This window comes from Bos taurus, chromosome 8 (assembly GCF_002263795.3).
Source record: "Bos taurus isolate L1 Dominette 01449 registration number 42190680 breed Hereford chromosome 8, ARS-UCD2.0, whole genome shotgun sequence".
Classification (NCBI taxonomy): Eukaryota; Metazoa; Chordata; class Mammalia; order Artiodactyla; family Bovidae; genus Bos; species Bos taurus.
In genome coordinates this window covers 85,686,376-85,704,591 of record NC_037335.1, presented here as the reverse complement: position 1 = coordinate 85,704,591, position 18,216 = coordinate 85,686,376, and the positions used below count along the sequence as shown (strand labels likewise).

Genomic DNA, 18,216 nt, shown 5'->3' with positions numbered 1-18,216 from the left:
GGCCATGAGTTTGGGTAAACTCTGGGAGTTGGTGATGGACAGGGAGGTCTGGCATACTGCGGTTCATGGGGTTGCAAAGAGTCGGACACGACTGAACGACTGAACTGAACTGAACTGATACATAAGGGGCTTCCCTCTAAAACCTTCCTCCCACTCCCCACCCCTCTAGGTTGTTACAGACCATCAGGTTGAGCTCCTGTGTTATACAGCGACTTCCTACTAGCTACCTTTTTTATACATAGAAGTGTATATATGTCAATGCTACTCTCTTAGTTCATCCCATCCTCTTCTTCCCCCACTGTGTCATCAAGTCTATTCTCTATGTCTACATCTCTATTCCTGCCCTGAAACTAGATTCATCAGTACCATTTTTCTAGATTCCATATATATGCATGAATATATATTTGCTTTTCTATTTCTGACTTACTTCACTCTGTATGACAGACTCTGGATTCATCCACATCACTACAAATGACCCAATTTCATTCTTTTTTATGGCTGAGTAATACTCCATTTTATATAGAATGTATTAAAAAAAAATACACTGTGGGTGTTACCTTTAATCCTTTGAAGGGATATTTCATTTTCTCAATAGAAGCTGCTTCTTATGCAAATATGTTAGTGGAGCTTCCGCCTGTCTGAGTTCACCATTCCTTTCATTCCACAGTTTTTTGGTTCACATTGGATTGTATCAGAGTGAGATGAACCTGCAAGAGCTGATCAACATTCTGGAGGGGAAGGAATAGGTGAATCAGGAATTCAAGATAGGCAAACTCTGGAAGTAAATATTTGTCTAATAAATATTTGTGGGTTGACTTTTTATGGACAGTAGAAGAAACAATTAAAAAGAACTTGAGTATCCTTATAAAGACAAGAACCAAGATAGGTCCTAATTCAAGAGAGAGGTAGAATAAGTGATGCACTGAATACAGAATAAGTGATATAGCAAGTTCAGATGGTAGTGGCCTCAGGGCAGATGCTCCAGCAAAGGAATCAAGGCAAGGGTATTGCTCACTACAGAGAACCAGTAGATGGGGTCCTTCAGGACCCCAAAACCTTGATAAGTGGGAGTAGTGCTAAGCTTGACATTTTTTTGAAGGAACCTAAAAACAAAGACTATATATTATCACAATACTTTATCAAGTTAACATTTTAAGCTTTACACATGAAGTTTTATTTCTCAGTTCAGTCACTCAGTCGTGTCCGACTCTTTGCAACCCCATGGACTGCAGCACACCAGGCCTCCCTGTCCATCATCAACTCCCAGAGTTTACTCAAACTCATGTCCATTGAGTCAGTGATGCCATCCAACCATCTCATCCTCTGTCGTCCCCTTCTCCTCCCACCTTCAATCTTTCCCAGCATCAGAGTCTTTCCCAATGAGTCAGTTCTTTGTATCAGGTGGCCAAAGTATTGGTTTCAGCTTCAACATCCGTCCTTCTAATGAATATTCAGGACTGATTTCTTTTAGGATGGACTGGTTGGATCTTCTTGCAGTCCCAGGGACTCTCAAGAGTCTTCTTCAACACCACAGTTCAAAAGCATCAATTCTTCAGCACTCAGCTTTCTTCACAGTCCAACTCTCACATCCGTACATAACTACTGGAAAAACCATAGCCTTGACTAGGCAGACCTTTGTTGGCAAAGTAACGTCTCTGCTTTTCAATATGCTGTCTAGCTTTGTTATAACTTTTCTTCCAAGGAGCAAGCGTCTTTTAATTTCATGGCTGCAGTCACCACCTGCAGTGATTTTGAAGCCCAAAAAAATGAAGTCTGTCATTGTTTCATTTTTATTTGTCACAGTTTTATTTTTACCATTATTTTTTCCCTGAATGCTGTAGAGCAGTACAATCCTTATGCAGTATTATGTGACATTTCTGAACACATTTCCTTACTTGACTATTAAGAAATTGTGTTGGCAATTTAGAGCTGGAAAATTCACACTCATGGCAATATCAGTTGTTAAATGTATGCTTATTGGAGAACGTCTAAATTCCTACTTTTTCTTCTCTTGTATTTAAATAAAGTTATACTCATACCATAAGGTTTTATTTTTTAGTATATTTAAAGTTCATACAATTGCTAAATGACAATGTATGGAATTTCTTTAAAATTCCTTTAAGGGAAAAAATAAACTTGTAGTTGGCTATTTTATTTTGTCTAAATAAATAAAGCCTTGATACTATCATAAAAGTTTTAAGTATAATTAATATTTGTTTTATATCTGCCTGTGTTCTTCTTATAGATAACTTAAGCTAAGAAATGCATACATTTGACCCTCCATATCTGTGAGTTCCATGTCTGTGGATTTGCCCAAACTCAGATAAAAAATACAAAACAAAAGATTTATGGAAAGTTCCAAAAAGGAAAACTTGACTTTGCTGTGCACCATTCTATTTACATAGAATTTATATTGAATTTGCCAGCTTCCAGCAACTATTAACATAGCATTTACATTTTATTCAGTACTATAAGTAACCTAGAGATGATTTAAAGCATAGAGGAGGATGTGGGTAGGTTATTACATGCAAATACTACATTACTTCATGTAAAGAACTCGAGCATCGGAGGACTTTGGTATCTGCAAGGGGTACTGGAAGCCATATCCTATGGATACTAACAGATAATTGTACTAGGTACCTGGGTTAGGAGGTTAGGAAATTGATTCCTGCTGTGGGGAGAAGCTAACATAGAAAAAGCATCTATCATTGGCATGACTATATTGCTGAAATCCCCTTGAGGCTTCTAAAAATGTTTCAAAATTTATTTAAATGTAATACTATTAAGGAAAAGAAAGCAATGACTTGACACGCAGGAGTTAATTCATGAAAACTTACATAATTTATTTATATAATTTCATTATAAGTTTGCATAAATTTGCTAAAATTATTTCATTTGAGATGCATAATTCTCAGATATATTTAATATATAAAAATAAATATAAACCTATTTTGATTTAAATATGTACACAAGGACTTCCCAGGTGGCACTAGTTTTAAAGAACCTGCCTGCCAATGCAGGAGACATAAGAGACGTGGTTTCCAGGGCATGGCAACCCACTCCAGTATTCTTGCCTGGAGAATTCCTCAGACAGGGAAACCTTGTGGGCTACAGCTCATAGGGTTGCACAGAGTCAGACACAACTGAAGCAACTTAGCACGCACACACTCACATAAATCAGGTTATCTCCAAAAATATGGTCTGAAAACAATTTTAAAGAGATTAAGGTTGAAAAAGGCATGAATGCTGGTTTCAGTTTTCTCATTTATAAACTGCTTGCTGTTGTCTTCCAGGTTTAGTGCTACAAGACCCAAGTTCGTCTTCCTTGGCACTTTTTAATACAACTTCTAATGCTGTGGCTCAGTGTGAAGTAAGTACTAAAATTCTTGGGTATGTGCTGCCGCCACTTCAGAAGTCACTGGTGCTTTCAGAGTAGCACTTCCGTTTGCAATAAAACTCTTTTTTTTTTTTTACTATAAATTTATTTATTTTAATTGGAGGTTAATTACTTTACAATATTGTACTGGTTTTGCCATACTTCAGCATGAATCCACCACAGGTATACACGTGTTCCCCATCCTGAACCCCCCTCCCTCCTCCCTCCCCGTACCATCCCTCTGGGTTGTCCCAGTGCACCAGCCCCAAGCATCCAGTATCATGCATCGAAAACTCTTTTAATATTCCGTGGGAGAGAACTGGAGGCTTGACATAAGCACATAACAAAGAAACAGTTTTCATGGAAATAAGGCTGCAAGGTTATGTAGGCTGTAAAGTCATCTATATTAGAATTAAAATAAAATATTTTACATCGTGAATTCTGACACACATAGAGAAAAGTACGTACCTCTGTTACCTGCTCTCAGGTGAAAATCGGAAACATGACTGATGCCCCACAAGTGTGTCCGTCCTCAGAAACAGCAAGCCCTCTCTTTCTGCTGGGGGCAATTGCTACTCTGCCACTCACCTTGCATTTTGTAATGTTTTTACACTCAGTGAATGTATGCATCCCTAAACAAGAGGATTTAATTTTAGTATATAAGTAGAATCACCCTGTACAGATTCTTTCGTATCACAGCTTTGAGTGGGTGAGTCTCATTTATGTGTAGTAATAATATGTTCAACTGTATTTCAATATATGTGATCATCCATTATGTGAATATACAGTAGTTTATTTACCCATTCTGTTTTTGGGGAATCCTTGGATATGTGTCTGGTTCCAGTCAGGAAACTAAGAACTGTAACAGTTAATGGAGATGTTTCACTTTATCTATTTATTTTTAAAACCTTTATTTAGGTGCAATTGATGTATAACTGATGTACATATTTAATGTATGTACAATTTGATGACTTTGTACATACTCATACACTCATGAAACTATCACCACAATCAAAGTAATACATACATCCATTACCTCAAAAAATTTCCTTGTGCTTCTTTTTATTGTTAAACACTTTTGTCCCCACATTGCTTGCTGGATCTTAGTTCTCTGACCAGGGATTGAACCGAGGCCCTCAGCAGTGGAAGCAGGGAGTCCTAACTACTGGACTGCCATCCCTGGCAGAAATATGGTCTCTTACTGCCATTCCTGTAAGAACACTTAACATAAACCCTCTTAACAAGTTTTCAAGTACACAATGCAATATGGCTAGCTATTAGCACAACTTTGTACAGCAGATCTCCAGAATTTATTCATCTTGCATAAGTGAAACTTTGTACTCATTGACCGATGTTTCCCCACTTTTCCTCTCCTCTAGTTATTGGCAACCAGCATTCCACTCTCTACTTCTATGAGTTTGACTTTAGAATTTTCCCATAAGTGGAATCATGTAGTATTTGTCTTCTGTAACTGGCTTATTTCACTTACCATAGTGTCCTATGGGTTCATTCATGTGAAAGTGGAAGTGTTAGTCACTCAGTCATGTCTGACTCTTTGTGACCCCACGGACTATGAAGGTCCAGGATTTGTTTCCTTTAGAATTGACTGGTTTGATCTCCTTGCAGTCCACGGGCCTCTCAAGAGTCTTCTCCAAGTCCACAGTTCAAAAGCATCAATTCTTTGGTGCTCAGCCTTCTTTATGGTCCAACTCTCACATCTATACATGACTACTGGAAAAACTATAGCTTTGACTATACGGACCATTGTTGGCAATGTCTCTGCTTTTTAATATGTTGTCTAGGTTTGTCATAGCTTTCCTTCCAAAGAGCAATTGGCTTTTAATTTCATGGCTGCAGTCACCATCTGCAGTGATTTTGGAGCCCCCCAAAATAAAATCTTTCACTGTTTCCATTGTTTCCCCATCTATTTGCCATGAAGTGATGGGTCTGGATGCCATGATCTTAGTTTTTTGAATGTTGAGTTTCAAGCCAGTTTTTTCACTCTCCTCTTTCACCTTCATCAAGAAGCTCTTTAGTTCCTCTTCACTTTCTGCCATAAGGGTGGTGTCATCTGCATATCTGAGGTTATTGATATTTCTCCTGGCAATCTTGATTCCAGCTTGTGCTTCATCCAGACAAGCATTTTGCATAATGTACTCTGCATATAAGTTAAATAAGCAGGGTAATAATATACAGCCTTGACATAATCCTTTCCCAATTTGGAACCAGTCTCTTCTCAGCACCAAAATCTGGTTTAAGGTTCTCCAGAGGAACAAAACCAACAGGGATTTATATCACTATCTATTTGTGTATCAATATCTCCTTCTGGTTATATTCCATAATCATGTGAGCCAATTCCTTGTATCTGTATCTTTTTATATGTCCTTATGTTTATATATATATATGTATATATTTTAATCTTTTATTTACTTAAGGAAATTATTTATGATCTATTTATGTGAGACAATTCCTTATAATGTCTGTATCTTTTTATCTATCCTTATGTATATTTATGGGCTTCCCAGGTGATGCTAGTGGTAAAGAACCCACTCATCAATGCAGGAACCATTAAGAGATGAGGGTTCAATCCCTGGGTCACAAAGATCCCCTGGCGGAGGGCATGGCAACCCACTCCAGTATTCTTGCCAGGACAGTCCCATAGACAGAGGAGCCTGGCAGGCTATAGTCCATAGGGTCAGAAAGAATTGAACACAACTAGCGACTAAACAGTTAAATGAGATTGTGAGAGTGAGACCCTTGTCTGATATTATTGGTGGCCTCTATGAGGGCACAGTGAGGAGCTGGCTGTCTGCAAGCTAGAAAGAAAATTCTTACCAGAAGCCAACCACACTGGCACCCTGATCTAAAACATCCAGCCTCCAGAACTATGAGAAATATATGCCTGCTGTTTAGTCACCTAATCCATGTATTTTGTTTTGACAGCAGTAGTTGACTAAGACACTCCCCAAATTATTTTATGTGGTTAGTGTAACCTGATACCTAAACCTGATAAGGAATATTTTAGAAGGAAGAAGTCTAATCTTACTGGTGAACATACAGAATTCTACTTTTGACATTAATGAGTATTTTGTTGGTTCTATACCTGTTATGAAAAATATAGGTTTTGTCTTAACTGAACACACAGCTTTAAATTTTAGCCACTCATTAAAAGATTATCGAGGGTAAGGCTAAGATAATGATGCTCATGTGTTTGTTAAAGACAAAGGTATACAATCCACTATTTTGGCTGAAGTTACAGAAGCATTCTTTGAACTTTAGTTTGAAATTTAACAAGAACATCCATGGCTTCAGCTGTGCTGATTGCCATGTCCTTGGAACAGTTCAAAGATTATATACACTGTTTTCATTATACTTCATCACTATTGCCCAGTAGTAAAACATCTGCACCATACACATGGCAAATCTGACCTTTTGTATACTCTTAGCTGTACAGTGGGAATTCTCATGAAATCCTGCAATTGTTGAAAAAATTTTTAAGTCTTTAAAAAAAGTTGCTAAACAGAATAAAAAGAATAACTCAGCATGACCATTTTGGTATAAGACCCTGATGCTGGAAAAGATTGAAGGCAGGAGGAGAAGGGGACGACAAAGGATGAGACAGTTGGATGGCATCACCAACTCGGACATGAGTTTGAGCTATGTCCGGGAGTGGATGTTGGACAGGGAAGCCTGGCAGGCTGCAGTCCATGGGGTTGCAAAGAGTCAGACACAACAGAGTGACTGAACTGAACTGAACAGATACACAAAGTTTCACTTTCAGTTCAGTTCAGTCCAGTCGTTCAGTCGTGTCCGACTCTTTGTGATCCCATGAATTGCAGCACGCCAGGCCTCCCTGTCCATCACCAACTCCCAGAGTTCACTCAAACTCATGTCCATCGAGTCGGTGATGCCATCCAGTACCGGGGTCCAGCCCCGGTGGATCCAGGGAATTCGAAGCGGGGACAGCGTCGGTGAGGATCAGGAAACAACTGCTTAATTAAATGTTAATTAAGGATATAAAGAGTAATAGAATAAGGATAGCTCAGTGAGGAAATTCAGGGGAGAAAAGAGGCTGAATAATTCAGCCAGAAGGTGAGAGAAAGAACGACATGGGGAGACCAAGTTTCTGTGAACAAGGCCCACACTTTATTTTCCAAAGTAGTTTTTATACCTTAAGTTATGCATAGAGGATAATGGGGGAAGGGATAGAGTCATGCAGTAAGCCAGGCTTTCTTCCTGCAAACTTATCATATGCAAAAGTTTAGGTGATTTGCATCATCTTCTGGCCCAGAGGCCTGTTAACATTTTAAGACCCTTTCTTCAGAAAACTTATTTTTCTCTAAAGGTGACTAGTCAGGCGCCACCCTCCAAAAGCATTAAAGTTGCATTCCTATAGGGCAAAGGTGTGGTGGGCTGTAACAAGAAAAAGAATTAATTCAAGGTTACAAGATTTCAAAAATTAAAGCTACTACTTACACCAATTATATTAATCAATACACTGCCAGGGACACAGCAGGTAAGGGATATGGAAACTTAGCAGCAAACGTTGTCCCAACAGGTGAAAATCCCTTCACCAATACAATTTCTAATCAATCTTTTAACTGCTCAAAGGAATCTGTATTCAGACAGTTTAGAACATCTCATGCCTCTCACAGTTGGAAGGCTCTGAACAATCACATGTGGCCGGAAAAACCTATTCAGGCAGGCTAGAGGACTTCCAAAGGAGTTTGTAGGTTGAAACACTGTCACACCCAGGAATTATTAACTGGAGCTGTAAGTTAACTTTTTTCAGAGAGAGGTAATGGGGGACAGCCCCCCGTAAAGTCAGAGGTGTAGGTGAGAGCACAAAGCAGAAAGTAGGCAGACTCTGGTTTTGGGGGTAGATGCTCGAGAATTTCCAGAGGGACTCCTGGGGCTCCATCCCGCCTTTGCGTATGCCGAACCTCCTTCCTCATGACCTTTGCCATGGGCGGAGTTCCTCACGCTGGCTCCCGGCAGTGATAGAATTCCAGTTGAGCTATTCCAGATCCTGAAAGATGATGCTGTGGAAAGTGCTGCACTCAATATGCAATATGCACTCAATATGCAATATGCCGGCTCCCGGCAATCCAGCCATCTCATCCTCTGTCATCCCCTTTTCCTTCTGGAAAATGAATCAACATAACACAGTAACACATTAAAAATATAACACAGTAACAGATTAAAAATATTAAAAGTCTGGCTCAGTCTCTTGTGGGGTCACTGCTCGTTTCTCCTGGGTCCTGGTGCGCACAAGGTATTGTTTGGCCCTCCAAGACTCTGTTTCCCCAGTCCTATGGAAGTTCTGTAATCAAATCCCACTGCCCTTCAAAGTCAAATTCTCAGAGGGTTCTCAGATCCCCAGGTTGGAAACTCTGTTTTGGGCCCTAGAACTTTTGCAACAGTGCAAGAAGGCAATGGCACCCCACTCCAGTACTCTTGCCTGGAAAATCCCATGGATGGAGGAGCCTGGTAGGCTGCAGTCCACGGGATCGCTAAGAGTCGGACACGACTGAGCGACTTCACTTTCACTTTTCACTTTCATGCATTGGAGAAGGAAATGGCAACCCACTCCAGTGTTCTTGCCTGGAGAATCCCAGGGACGGGGGAGCCTGGTGGGCTGCCATCTATGGGGTCATGCAGAGTCGGACACGACTGAAGTGACTTAGCAGTAGCAGCAAGAACTTCTTTGGTATAATTGTTCTCCAGTTTGTAGGCTCAGTGGCTCTATGGTGGGGCTAATGGCAACCTCCTCCAAGACGACTTATGCCACACAACTGTGCCTCCCAGGTCTGCGGCACCCAGAACCCCTGTCCCCACAGCAGGCCATTGCTGACCTGTGCCTCCACAGGAGACCCTCAAACACTCAAAGGCAGGTCTGGTTCAGTCTCTTGTGGGGGTCACTGCACCTTTCCCTGGGTCCTGGTGAGCATGAGGTTTTGTTTGTACCCTCTGAGCATCTCTAGCAGTTATGAGATTTGATTCTAAATGTGATTACACCACTCATACCATCTTGTTGGGACTTCTTTGCCCTTGGACATGGGGTATCTTTCTTTTGTGGGATCCAACATTATCCTGTTGATGGTTGTTCAGCAGCTAGTTGCAATTTCGGTGTTCTTGCAAGAGAAGATGAGCATACATCCCTCTAGTCCACCATCTTGATTTTCATGGATTAAAAATATAAATCATATCATTTCAATAAAAGCATAAGAACATCTGAAAAATTTCAACAGCCTTTTATGATAGAAAAGCAAAACCCTTCTTCCCAATCTAGAAATAGAAAACAACTTTCTTTATCTGATCAAAGATATCAGCACCAGCAACAAAAGTCATATATAATAATAGTATTTAATATTATATAATTATCATTATATGTTGTATAATATTATTATCCTCCATCCTAAGTCACTTCAGTCATGTCTGACTCTGCAACCCTATGGACCAAAGTCCACCAGGCTCCTCTGTCCATGGGATTCTCCAGGCAAGAATACTGAAGTGGGTTGCCATGCCCTCCTCCAGGGGCTTTTCCCAACCCAGGGATCAAACCCATGTCTCGTACCTTCTCCTGCACTGGCAGTTAGGTTCTTTACCACTAGCACCACCTGGGAAGCCCTCTTTACCAGTAGTGCCGCCATTATATATAATAATAATTATATACTCCAGTACTTTGGCCACGTCATGCGAAGAGTTGACTCATTGGAAAAGATTCTGATGCTGGAAGGGCTTGGGGGCAGGAGGAGAAGGGGACGACAGAGGATGAGATGGCTGGATGGCATCACTGACTCGATGGACCTGAGTCTGATGGACAGGGAGGCCTGGCGTGCTGTGATTCATGGGGTCGCAAAGAGTCGGACATGACTGAGCAACTGATCTGATCTGATGTATATAACTGTATAATGGTGAAATACTGAAGCTTTTCTATTTTTATATTTATGAACAAAGTATAAAAATGAAAAGTATGAAGTGCAAAAAAGTATAAAAATGAAAAAATAAAAAAATTTATGTTTATGAACATAAAATTCATTATGAAATTGAGGATCTTTTCAATAAATTATTAGAATTATTAATAGTTTAGCAAGGTGGTTGACTACCATATCAGTATATAAAAATCAATATACAGAGTATATTATATGTACAGAATATGTTGACTGCAATGTCAATATACAGAAACAAATATATGTCACATCAATATACTCAAATCAAATGCATCTCTCTATATGAATATTAAATAATATGAAGTAATTATATTAGAATATTAAATAATTATCTTTTGAAACATACACCATTTACAATAGCATAAGGAATCAAATATTTAGAAGCAAATCTAACAATAGCTAGAAGGCTTCTAGGAAGAAATATTATAAAATTTAAAGAGGGATATTTGAAAAGGCCTAAGTTAAATAGTCTATAACACTAGATTGAAAGACACAATATTATAAAGATATTAATTCATTTTTTTATTAATTTATTTTTTAATTGAAGGATAATTGCTTTACAGAATTTTGTTGTTTTCTGTCAAGCCTCAACATGAATCAGCCATAGATATACATATATCCCCCTCCCTTTTGAACCTCCCTCCCATCTCCCTCCCCACCCCACCCATCTAGGTTGATACAGAGCCCCTGTTTGAGTTTACTGATAATACATCAATTCAATCAAGATTCCATCAAGATTAAAGATCTAATATAAAATATCAAGATTAAATATAATCCTGATTAAATTCTATTCTCTTCATGAAATTTGCAATGTGGTCACACATCTCTTCTCTACGTCTGCATGTCCATTCCTTCCCTGCAAATAGGTTCATCAGTACTGTTTTTCTAGATTCCATATATATGCATTAACATACTATATTTGTTTTTCTCTTTCTGACTTACTTCACACTGTATAACAAGCTCTGGGTTCATCCACCTCACTACAATTGAGGTGTAGTTGTACAAACATAAAAATTTGTTCCTTTTTATGGCTGAGTAATAGTCCATTATATATATATATAATATATATATGTATGCATATATGTATATGTATCACATGTTCTTTATCCATTCATCTGTCAATGGACATCTAGGTTGCTTCCATGTCCTGGCTAGTATGAATAGTGTTGCAGTAAACACTGGGGTACATGTGTCTTTTTGAATTGTGATTTTCTCAGGGTATATGCCCATAGTGGGATTGCTGGGTGATATGGTAGTTTTATTTCTAGTTTGTTAAGGAATCTCCATGTTGTTCTCTGATGTTTTTGATGTGGACCATTTTTAAAGTCTTTATTGAATTTGTTACAATATTGCTTCTGTTTTATGTTTTTGGTGTTTTGGCCACAAGCCTTGTGGGATCTTAGCTGCTCAGCCCAGAGATGGAATAGGCACGTCTTGCACTAGAAGGTGAAGTCTTAACCACTGGACTGCCAGAGAAGTCCCAGAAATTCAGGATTTATTATAAAACTACAATCTGTAAATTAAAACAGTATGGTATTTGCAAAAACATAGATACATAGACCAGTGGTGTATGACAGTGCCCAGAAAAATTTGTATTAGAAATGCTTAATTTATTATAAAACTGGGACTATAGAACAGTGAAAAATGATCATCCAAACACAAGCCTTAGAGTAGAAATAGATGTTTACAACACTACAAATAACAAAAGCTCATATCTAGAATATATAAGGAATTTATAAGGCAATAATAAAAAGACAGTGAACCTGATGGGAAAGTGGCAAGAAATTTAACAGGCTATTCATAAAAGAGGAAATCCAAATAGACAATGAACATATTAAAAGTTCTAAACCTCATGAGATGCCACTAGAGAAAATAAATAGCTAACACAGAATGATTACAAAAGCAAGTGTTGGTGAGTATTTGAAGAAATATGAATCTGCATATTGTATAATTCCATTTCTAGAAATATATCCTGTAGGAATGCTTGCATATTTTATGCCGGGAGGTATGTAGAAGAATGATTGTAATAGCTAAAACACAAATGTCCATCAAAATGAATGAATAAAGAAATTAGGCTATATTAATGTAATGAAATACACTATATCAATAACAATGAATAAATTACAGCTATACACAACACCATGAATGAATCTCATTAGCATAATGTTGAGTGAAAAAGTCAAGCACAAAAGACAACACACTATGAGCAAAATTAAACTCTGTGTTTTGTAGTCTCAGCTGGTTGGTAGTGATGCTCTTGGATAGGAATGCCCAGAGCATTCACCTGAGCCATAGTACTGGTAGTGAGTGCCACACACAATCCTCTCCATCACCACAGGGACCACTGTATGTCTGGCCCGAGCCTAGTGATTCTTATTATGATAGCAGGATGCACTTAAGTAAAAACTATAAGGGAAATCTGAGGAACATGATTGATCACTCACAGGCCCTGGAGGGTACATGGCACACCCAAGGGCCACACAACAAGGTGGCAGATCGAGAGAATGGGAGAGAAAGGAGACTGAGAGCTCTGATTTTACTGGCATAGAGGGTGGGGTGTCTTGAGTTTCAAGGTTTCACTCTATGTTGCCTAATTTAAAGCTTAAAAGTGAGATTCAGGGGATGGGAGAGGACAGATGGGTCTCTCCAGTAGGCAGTTACCTAGGTTACTGAGAAGTTTCTGAAGGGAATCTTCATTGGTAGGAGTAAATTAACTCCTTATCTACTTGTTTTGCTGATAGCTGTGTCGTATAGCTAGCTTGCTTATGCCCACCGTAATGGTCATGGCCCTCCAGGGAACAGGTCTATTAGCCATGTTGTTCAGTCACACAGTCATATCCAACTCTTTGCGACCCAATGGACTGTAGCACACCAGGCTTCCCTGCCCCTCACCATCTCCCAAAGTTTGCCCAAGTTCACACCCATTGTGTCGGTGATGCCATCCAGCCATCTCATCCTCTGATGCCCTCTTCTCTTTCTGCCTTCAATCTTTCCCAGCATCAGGGACTCTTCCAATGAGCCAACTCTTCACATCAGATGACCAAAATACTGGAACTTCCGCTTCAGCAAAAGTCCTTCCAATGAGTATTCAGGATTGATTTCCTTTAAGATTGACTGGTTTGAGGTCCCTGCTGTCCAAAGGACTCTCAGGAGTATTCTCCAGCACCGCAGTTCGAAGGTGTCAATTCTCTAGCACTCTGCCTTCTTTATGGTCCAACTCTCACAACCATATGTGACCACTGGGAAGATCATAGCCTTGATTATATTATTAGCAATAAGTGACAGCCAATCTTGCCGGTTTTAAATTTCCAGCCTGGTGCCTCAGATGGTAAAGAATCTGTCTGCAGTGCAGGATACCTGAGGTTTGATCCCCAGGTCAGGAAGATCCCCTGGAGATGGGAATGGCTGCCCACTCCAGTATTCTTGCCTGGAAAATCCCATGAACAGAGTTGCCTGGTGAGCTACAGTCCATGGGGTTGCAAAGAGTTGGACAGGAGTGAACGACTAACACTTAGAGTGTTAGGCTCAAGTATTTTGTTGGGAGCCTTGTTGATCTCTAAAATATTAACCACATAGAAAACTGTGTGTGCATGCTCTGTTGCTCAATCATGGCCAACTCTTTGTGACCCCATGGTCTGTAACTGACAGGCTTCTCTGTACATGGAATTTTGCAGGCAAGAATACTGGAGTAGGTTGCCATTTCCTACTCCAGGGCATCTTCCTGATCCAGGGATCAAACTCACATCTCTTGGGTCTTCTGCACTGACAAGTGGATTCTTTACCACTGTGCCACATAGGAAAGAGAGACTTTTAAATTCTCCACACCAAAAAAAAAAAAAAAAAATCAATAAAATATACAAACAATAAGTCATATTTCACAGCAGTGTTCACGTGAATTAACAATGGAAGATACTGTATCCAACCTGAGAAAATGAACAGGGCATTTGGGGATTTAAGCCACGTGTCTGAATTTGCCTTGAACTGAAAACAAGCTTAAGATATAATTTACTAAGCAAAGCTCTTTGCTTTGCACATTGTCAATTATTTCTGCTCTTTATTATTTGGCTTTATTTTCTGAAAAGAGTTTGTTCTGTTAGCCCCAAAACGTGCTCATACAAATGCACAGGACATTTTGACAATTGTGGCTCTTGAGACTAAGGGGGGTGCTCAGGCAGGTTGGCCTTTCAATAATCTCTACCAGCTCCCCTACCCCTAAACCCCAGCTACTGCTGCTATCACCACCACAACCACCACCACCATCATCTCATGCATATTAAACATTATGTGTAGAGAAAACAGCAAAACGCTCTCTAGTACCATGTGAAACACTCACTGTGTTTATGCAACCCCCGGAAGGCTGACCTATAGCTTCACCTCATCTTCTGATTGCACCTCACTTATATAAAAATCCTGGAGCTGCCTCTGCATTTTAAGAAACTTGATAACTTTGGAAATCACTAAATTATGCACTACATGATCTTCCAAAGTAAAGTCACAAAAATTCTGACAATAATAGATGTTGACCTTTAGGTGCCAGTATTTCTATGCTATTAAATAAGCAGGGGTTTACATTGGTGCCATTAGTCATACAACCATGATCAGTTTCATTTACTTTCATTTAATGTCTAATTCACTGTGGGTGGGAAAAATTCTTGTCTTCCTTCTATTGGTCATAAGACAGAATAACAGGAGAAAAGCATATACATTTTATTAAATTTTTACATGTACATGGGAGCCTTCCCAAGAGAAGACCTTAAGTGACCAGAGTAAGGAAGATTTTATACTTTTTTAGGCAAAGGTACAATATATTTGTGAAGAAACGATAAAACAAAGAGGTTTGGGTTGAGTCACAAATGGTGAAGTAACAAGGAAAATATGGGTAGTTTAACAATCATATCTTTGTTTATGCAGCCTTCCTAGTCTTGAATTCCGTGTTTCTGGTGATAAAGTTTTTCCCTCCTCCTGGCACAGGGAGGGTGATTTTCGCAGAGATTTGTATCCTTCTTCCTTCAGGAGAACAAAGGAGGGCCAGATATACTTGCATGGCTGTTTCTCAAGTACTTTAATTCAAGTAATCAATATGCCAAAGTGACATACCTGGGGGTGACATATTCTGAACCTCTTCACCAGGTGCCCTCAGTGACAGAGTTCTTATCTGTAGTTTCTGATTCATTTCTCTATAACCCACTGTGAATGGAGTCCACCTGCTCTTTTTTTTTTTTTTATGTCATGGTACTTCCACATGGAATGGAATGATGGATGTGAAACAGCACATTCTGAAGAGAAGTGCTCAGAGGTGCAGGTGGGAACAGCTATGTCCACCACTGAAGGATTATGGCTGCAGTTTTGTGTGTTGACATAATTCTTACAAAAATACTAAAGTTACAGTTTTATCACCCATTATTGGAAAGTAGTGTTATGTTCATGACTTATGTTAAGAGTGCTGAATTCTATACAGTGATCTCTTGAATTTTTGTTTTCCCTAACTTGTTTTTCTAGGGCGATCCAGTTGACAATATATTTGAACAGAATCTAAAGATCAAGTTTTACATCAGTTCCAGGTCCACATCTCCATCTTCATATAGCGAAGACGAAGCAGACACAGTGAAGGTACCTCTCTTGGGTGGATTTGCTTCAGAACTTTTCACTTGTACCAAACAAAAGGAGACTGAATCCTGTTCAGAAACAGTGCCCTTTCTTTCTAATCAGAAGCATTGCTTAGATAGGAACAGTCTATAGAGAATATTAAGTTTATCAGGTGATAGTTAATATTAAGTTTAACTGATAACCATGTCCATGAGGGGACATGGTCTGGCAGGGAGAGAGCTCTCATTATTTTCATTGCTTTAATTAACATCAAGGAATTAAGCTGTAACAGGAATATTTTACATAATCTTACCACAACATAAAGTCTGGTATTAGGTAAGGCATAAAAATACATTTGCTGAACAGACTCACAAACTTTGAAAACAAACTTATGGTTACCAAAGGGGAAACTTGGGCAGGGCAGAGAAGGATAAACTAGGAGTTTGGGATTAACAAATACATGTGCTGTGCTGTGCTTAGTCGCTCAGTTTTGTCCAACCCTTTGGAATGACATGAACTGTAGCCCACAAGGCTCCTCTGTCCATGGGGATTCTCCAGGCAGGAATACTGGAGTGGGTTGCCATGCCCTCCTCTAGGGGATCTTCCCAGCCTGGGGATCCAACCCAGGTCTCCTGCATTTCAGGCAGATTCTTTAACATCTGAGGCACCATGGAAGCCCCAAAATACTGGAGTGGGTAGCCTATCCCTTCTCCAGGGGATCTTCCCAACCCGGGAGTCAAGCTGGGGTCTCCTGCACTGCAGGCAGATTCTACATCAGCTAAGTTACAGGGAAGCCCATAAATCACTATATTCTAACATTAAATTAAAACAAAACTGCAAATAGTCCTCCTGAGGCCATCCATCATGCAACAACAACAAAAAAATCCCACAAACAAAACAAGACAAAAAATACTTTGCTACTGTTCTTACTAAAATGTAGGATAATTTTATGTCTCACATAATGGTACACAAAATAGCTCTTTGTGGCCCTTTATGATAATCAGAGAACATGACTCTCTGCAAATGTTTCCTCCCGAAATCAAAGGGTTTGGTGTCTCCCAGCTCATATTTTCCATCTTCAGAAATGCTATTTCCCTCCTCTGCATTTCACTCACTCTGATTAATCTGGGTAGGGTTTCTTGCTACCCACTTTGGAATCCTGGGGACTAGGTGGTGAGTTCTCCCGGAGATCCCTGGTTTAGTTTGGAAAATTTTCAGTGTGGTTTATAGCCAGGTCAGACATTGTCTTCAAATTCTGCTCAGAACATTTAAATTTTTGATAACTATTTTATTTTATTGTTTTAAAATTTTAATAATATCTCTCTCATGGAGGAAGAAGGTACAAGGAATAATCTATCACAAGCCCATATACCTATTACCCACAAATTAAGAAAACAGTTTGCCATTTTTGTTCAGATAAAAAGAAAAATTGGGATGATACTGAACAGTTGAGCCCATCTAACTGCATTCTTTTGTCCTGGGAGGTGATCAGATATTTTGAAATGGTTTGCATTCTTCTGTCCACCCTCTTATATTTTATATCCTAGGCATGTGCTCTTCAATTTCAAAGGATTGCTTGGTCTGCTCAAAATACACAAATAATATCCCTATTGTGAAAATAATCTACTATTTTCACAGTATTTATTCATGTTAAGACAGTTCATCTTTAACTGCTGTGTAGTATTCCAGATAATAAATATACTTATTTATACATAACCATGATATATAATTATGTTACTTTTTATGTATTGATGTCTTTTTTCCTTATTACAATTTCTCTGTTACATAGAGCCTGTTGGGACCTGTTTGGGTATATACATATGGGAGAATTTGTTAGTTACTAGCTAGTAGAACACCTGATCTGCCTCTTGAGAAATTTGTATGCAGGTCAGGAAGCAACAGTTAGAACTGGACATGGAACAACAGACTGGTTCCAAATAGGAAAAGGAGTTCGTCAAGGCTGTATATTGTCACCCTGTTTATTTAACTTATATGCAGAGTACATCATGAGAAACGCTGGACTGGAAGAAGCACAAGCTGGAATCAAGATTGCCGGAAGAAATATCAATCACCTCAGATATGCAGATGACACCCCCTTATGGCAGAAAGTGAAGAGGAACTCAAAAGCCTCTTGATGAAAGTGAAAGTGGAGAGTGACAAAGTTGGCTTAAAGCTCAACATTCAGAAAACGAAGATCATGGCATCTGGTCCCACCACTTCATGGGAAATAGATGGGGAAACAGTGGAAACAGTGTCAGACTTTATTTTTCTGGGCTCCAAAATCACTGCAGATGGTGACTG

At 39.3% G+C, this 18,216-nt stretch overlaps 1 protein-coding gene across 8 annotated transcripts in view; it reads left to right on the top strand.

The window, feature by feature from the left end:
* LOC787410 (CDC42 binding protein kinase alpha (DMPK-like)) overlaps window positions 1-18,216 on the top strand; it is a 70,012-nt gene that overhangs the window by 12,138 nt on the left and 39,658 nt on the right. For all 8 annotated transcript variants that reach the window (XR_009495493.1, XM_024996011.2, XM_059889304.1 and 5 more), the window contains 2 exon segments: window positions 3,294-3,370; window positions 15,829-15,939. Coding sequence is in view for 7 of the 8 variants with exons in the window: in XM_024996011.2 (XP_024851779.1) it covers window positions 3,294-3,370; window positions 15,829-15,939 (188 nt within the window). In the remaining variant the exon portion in view is untranslated.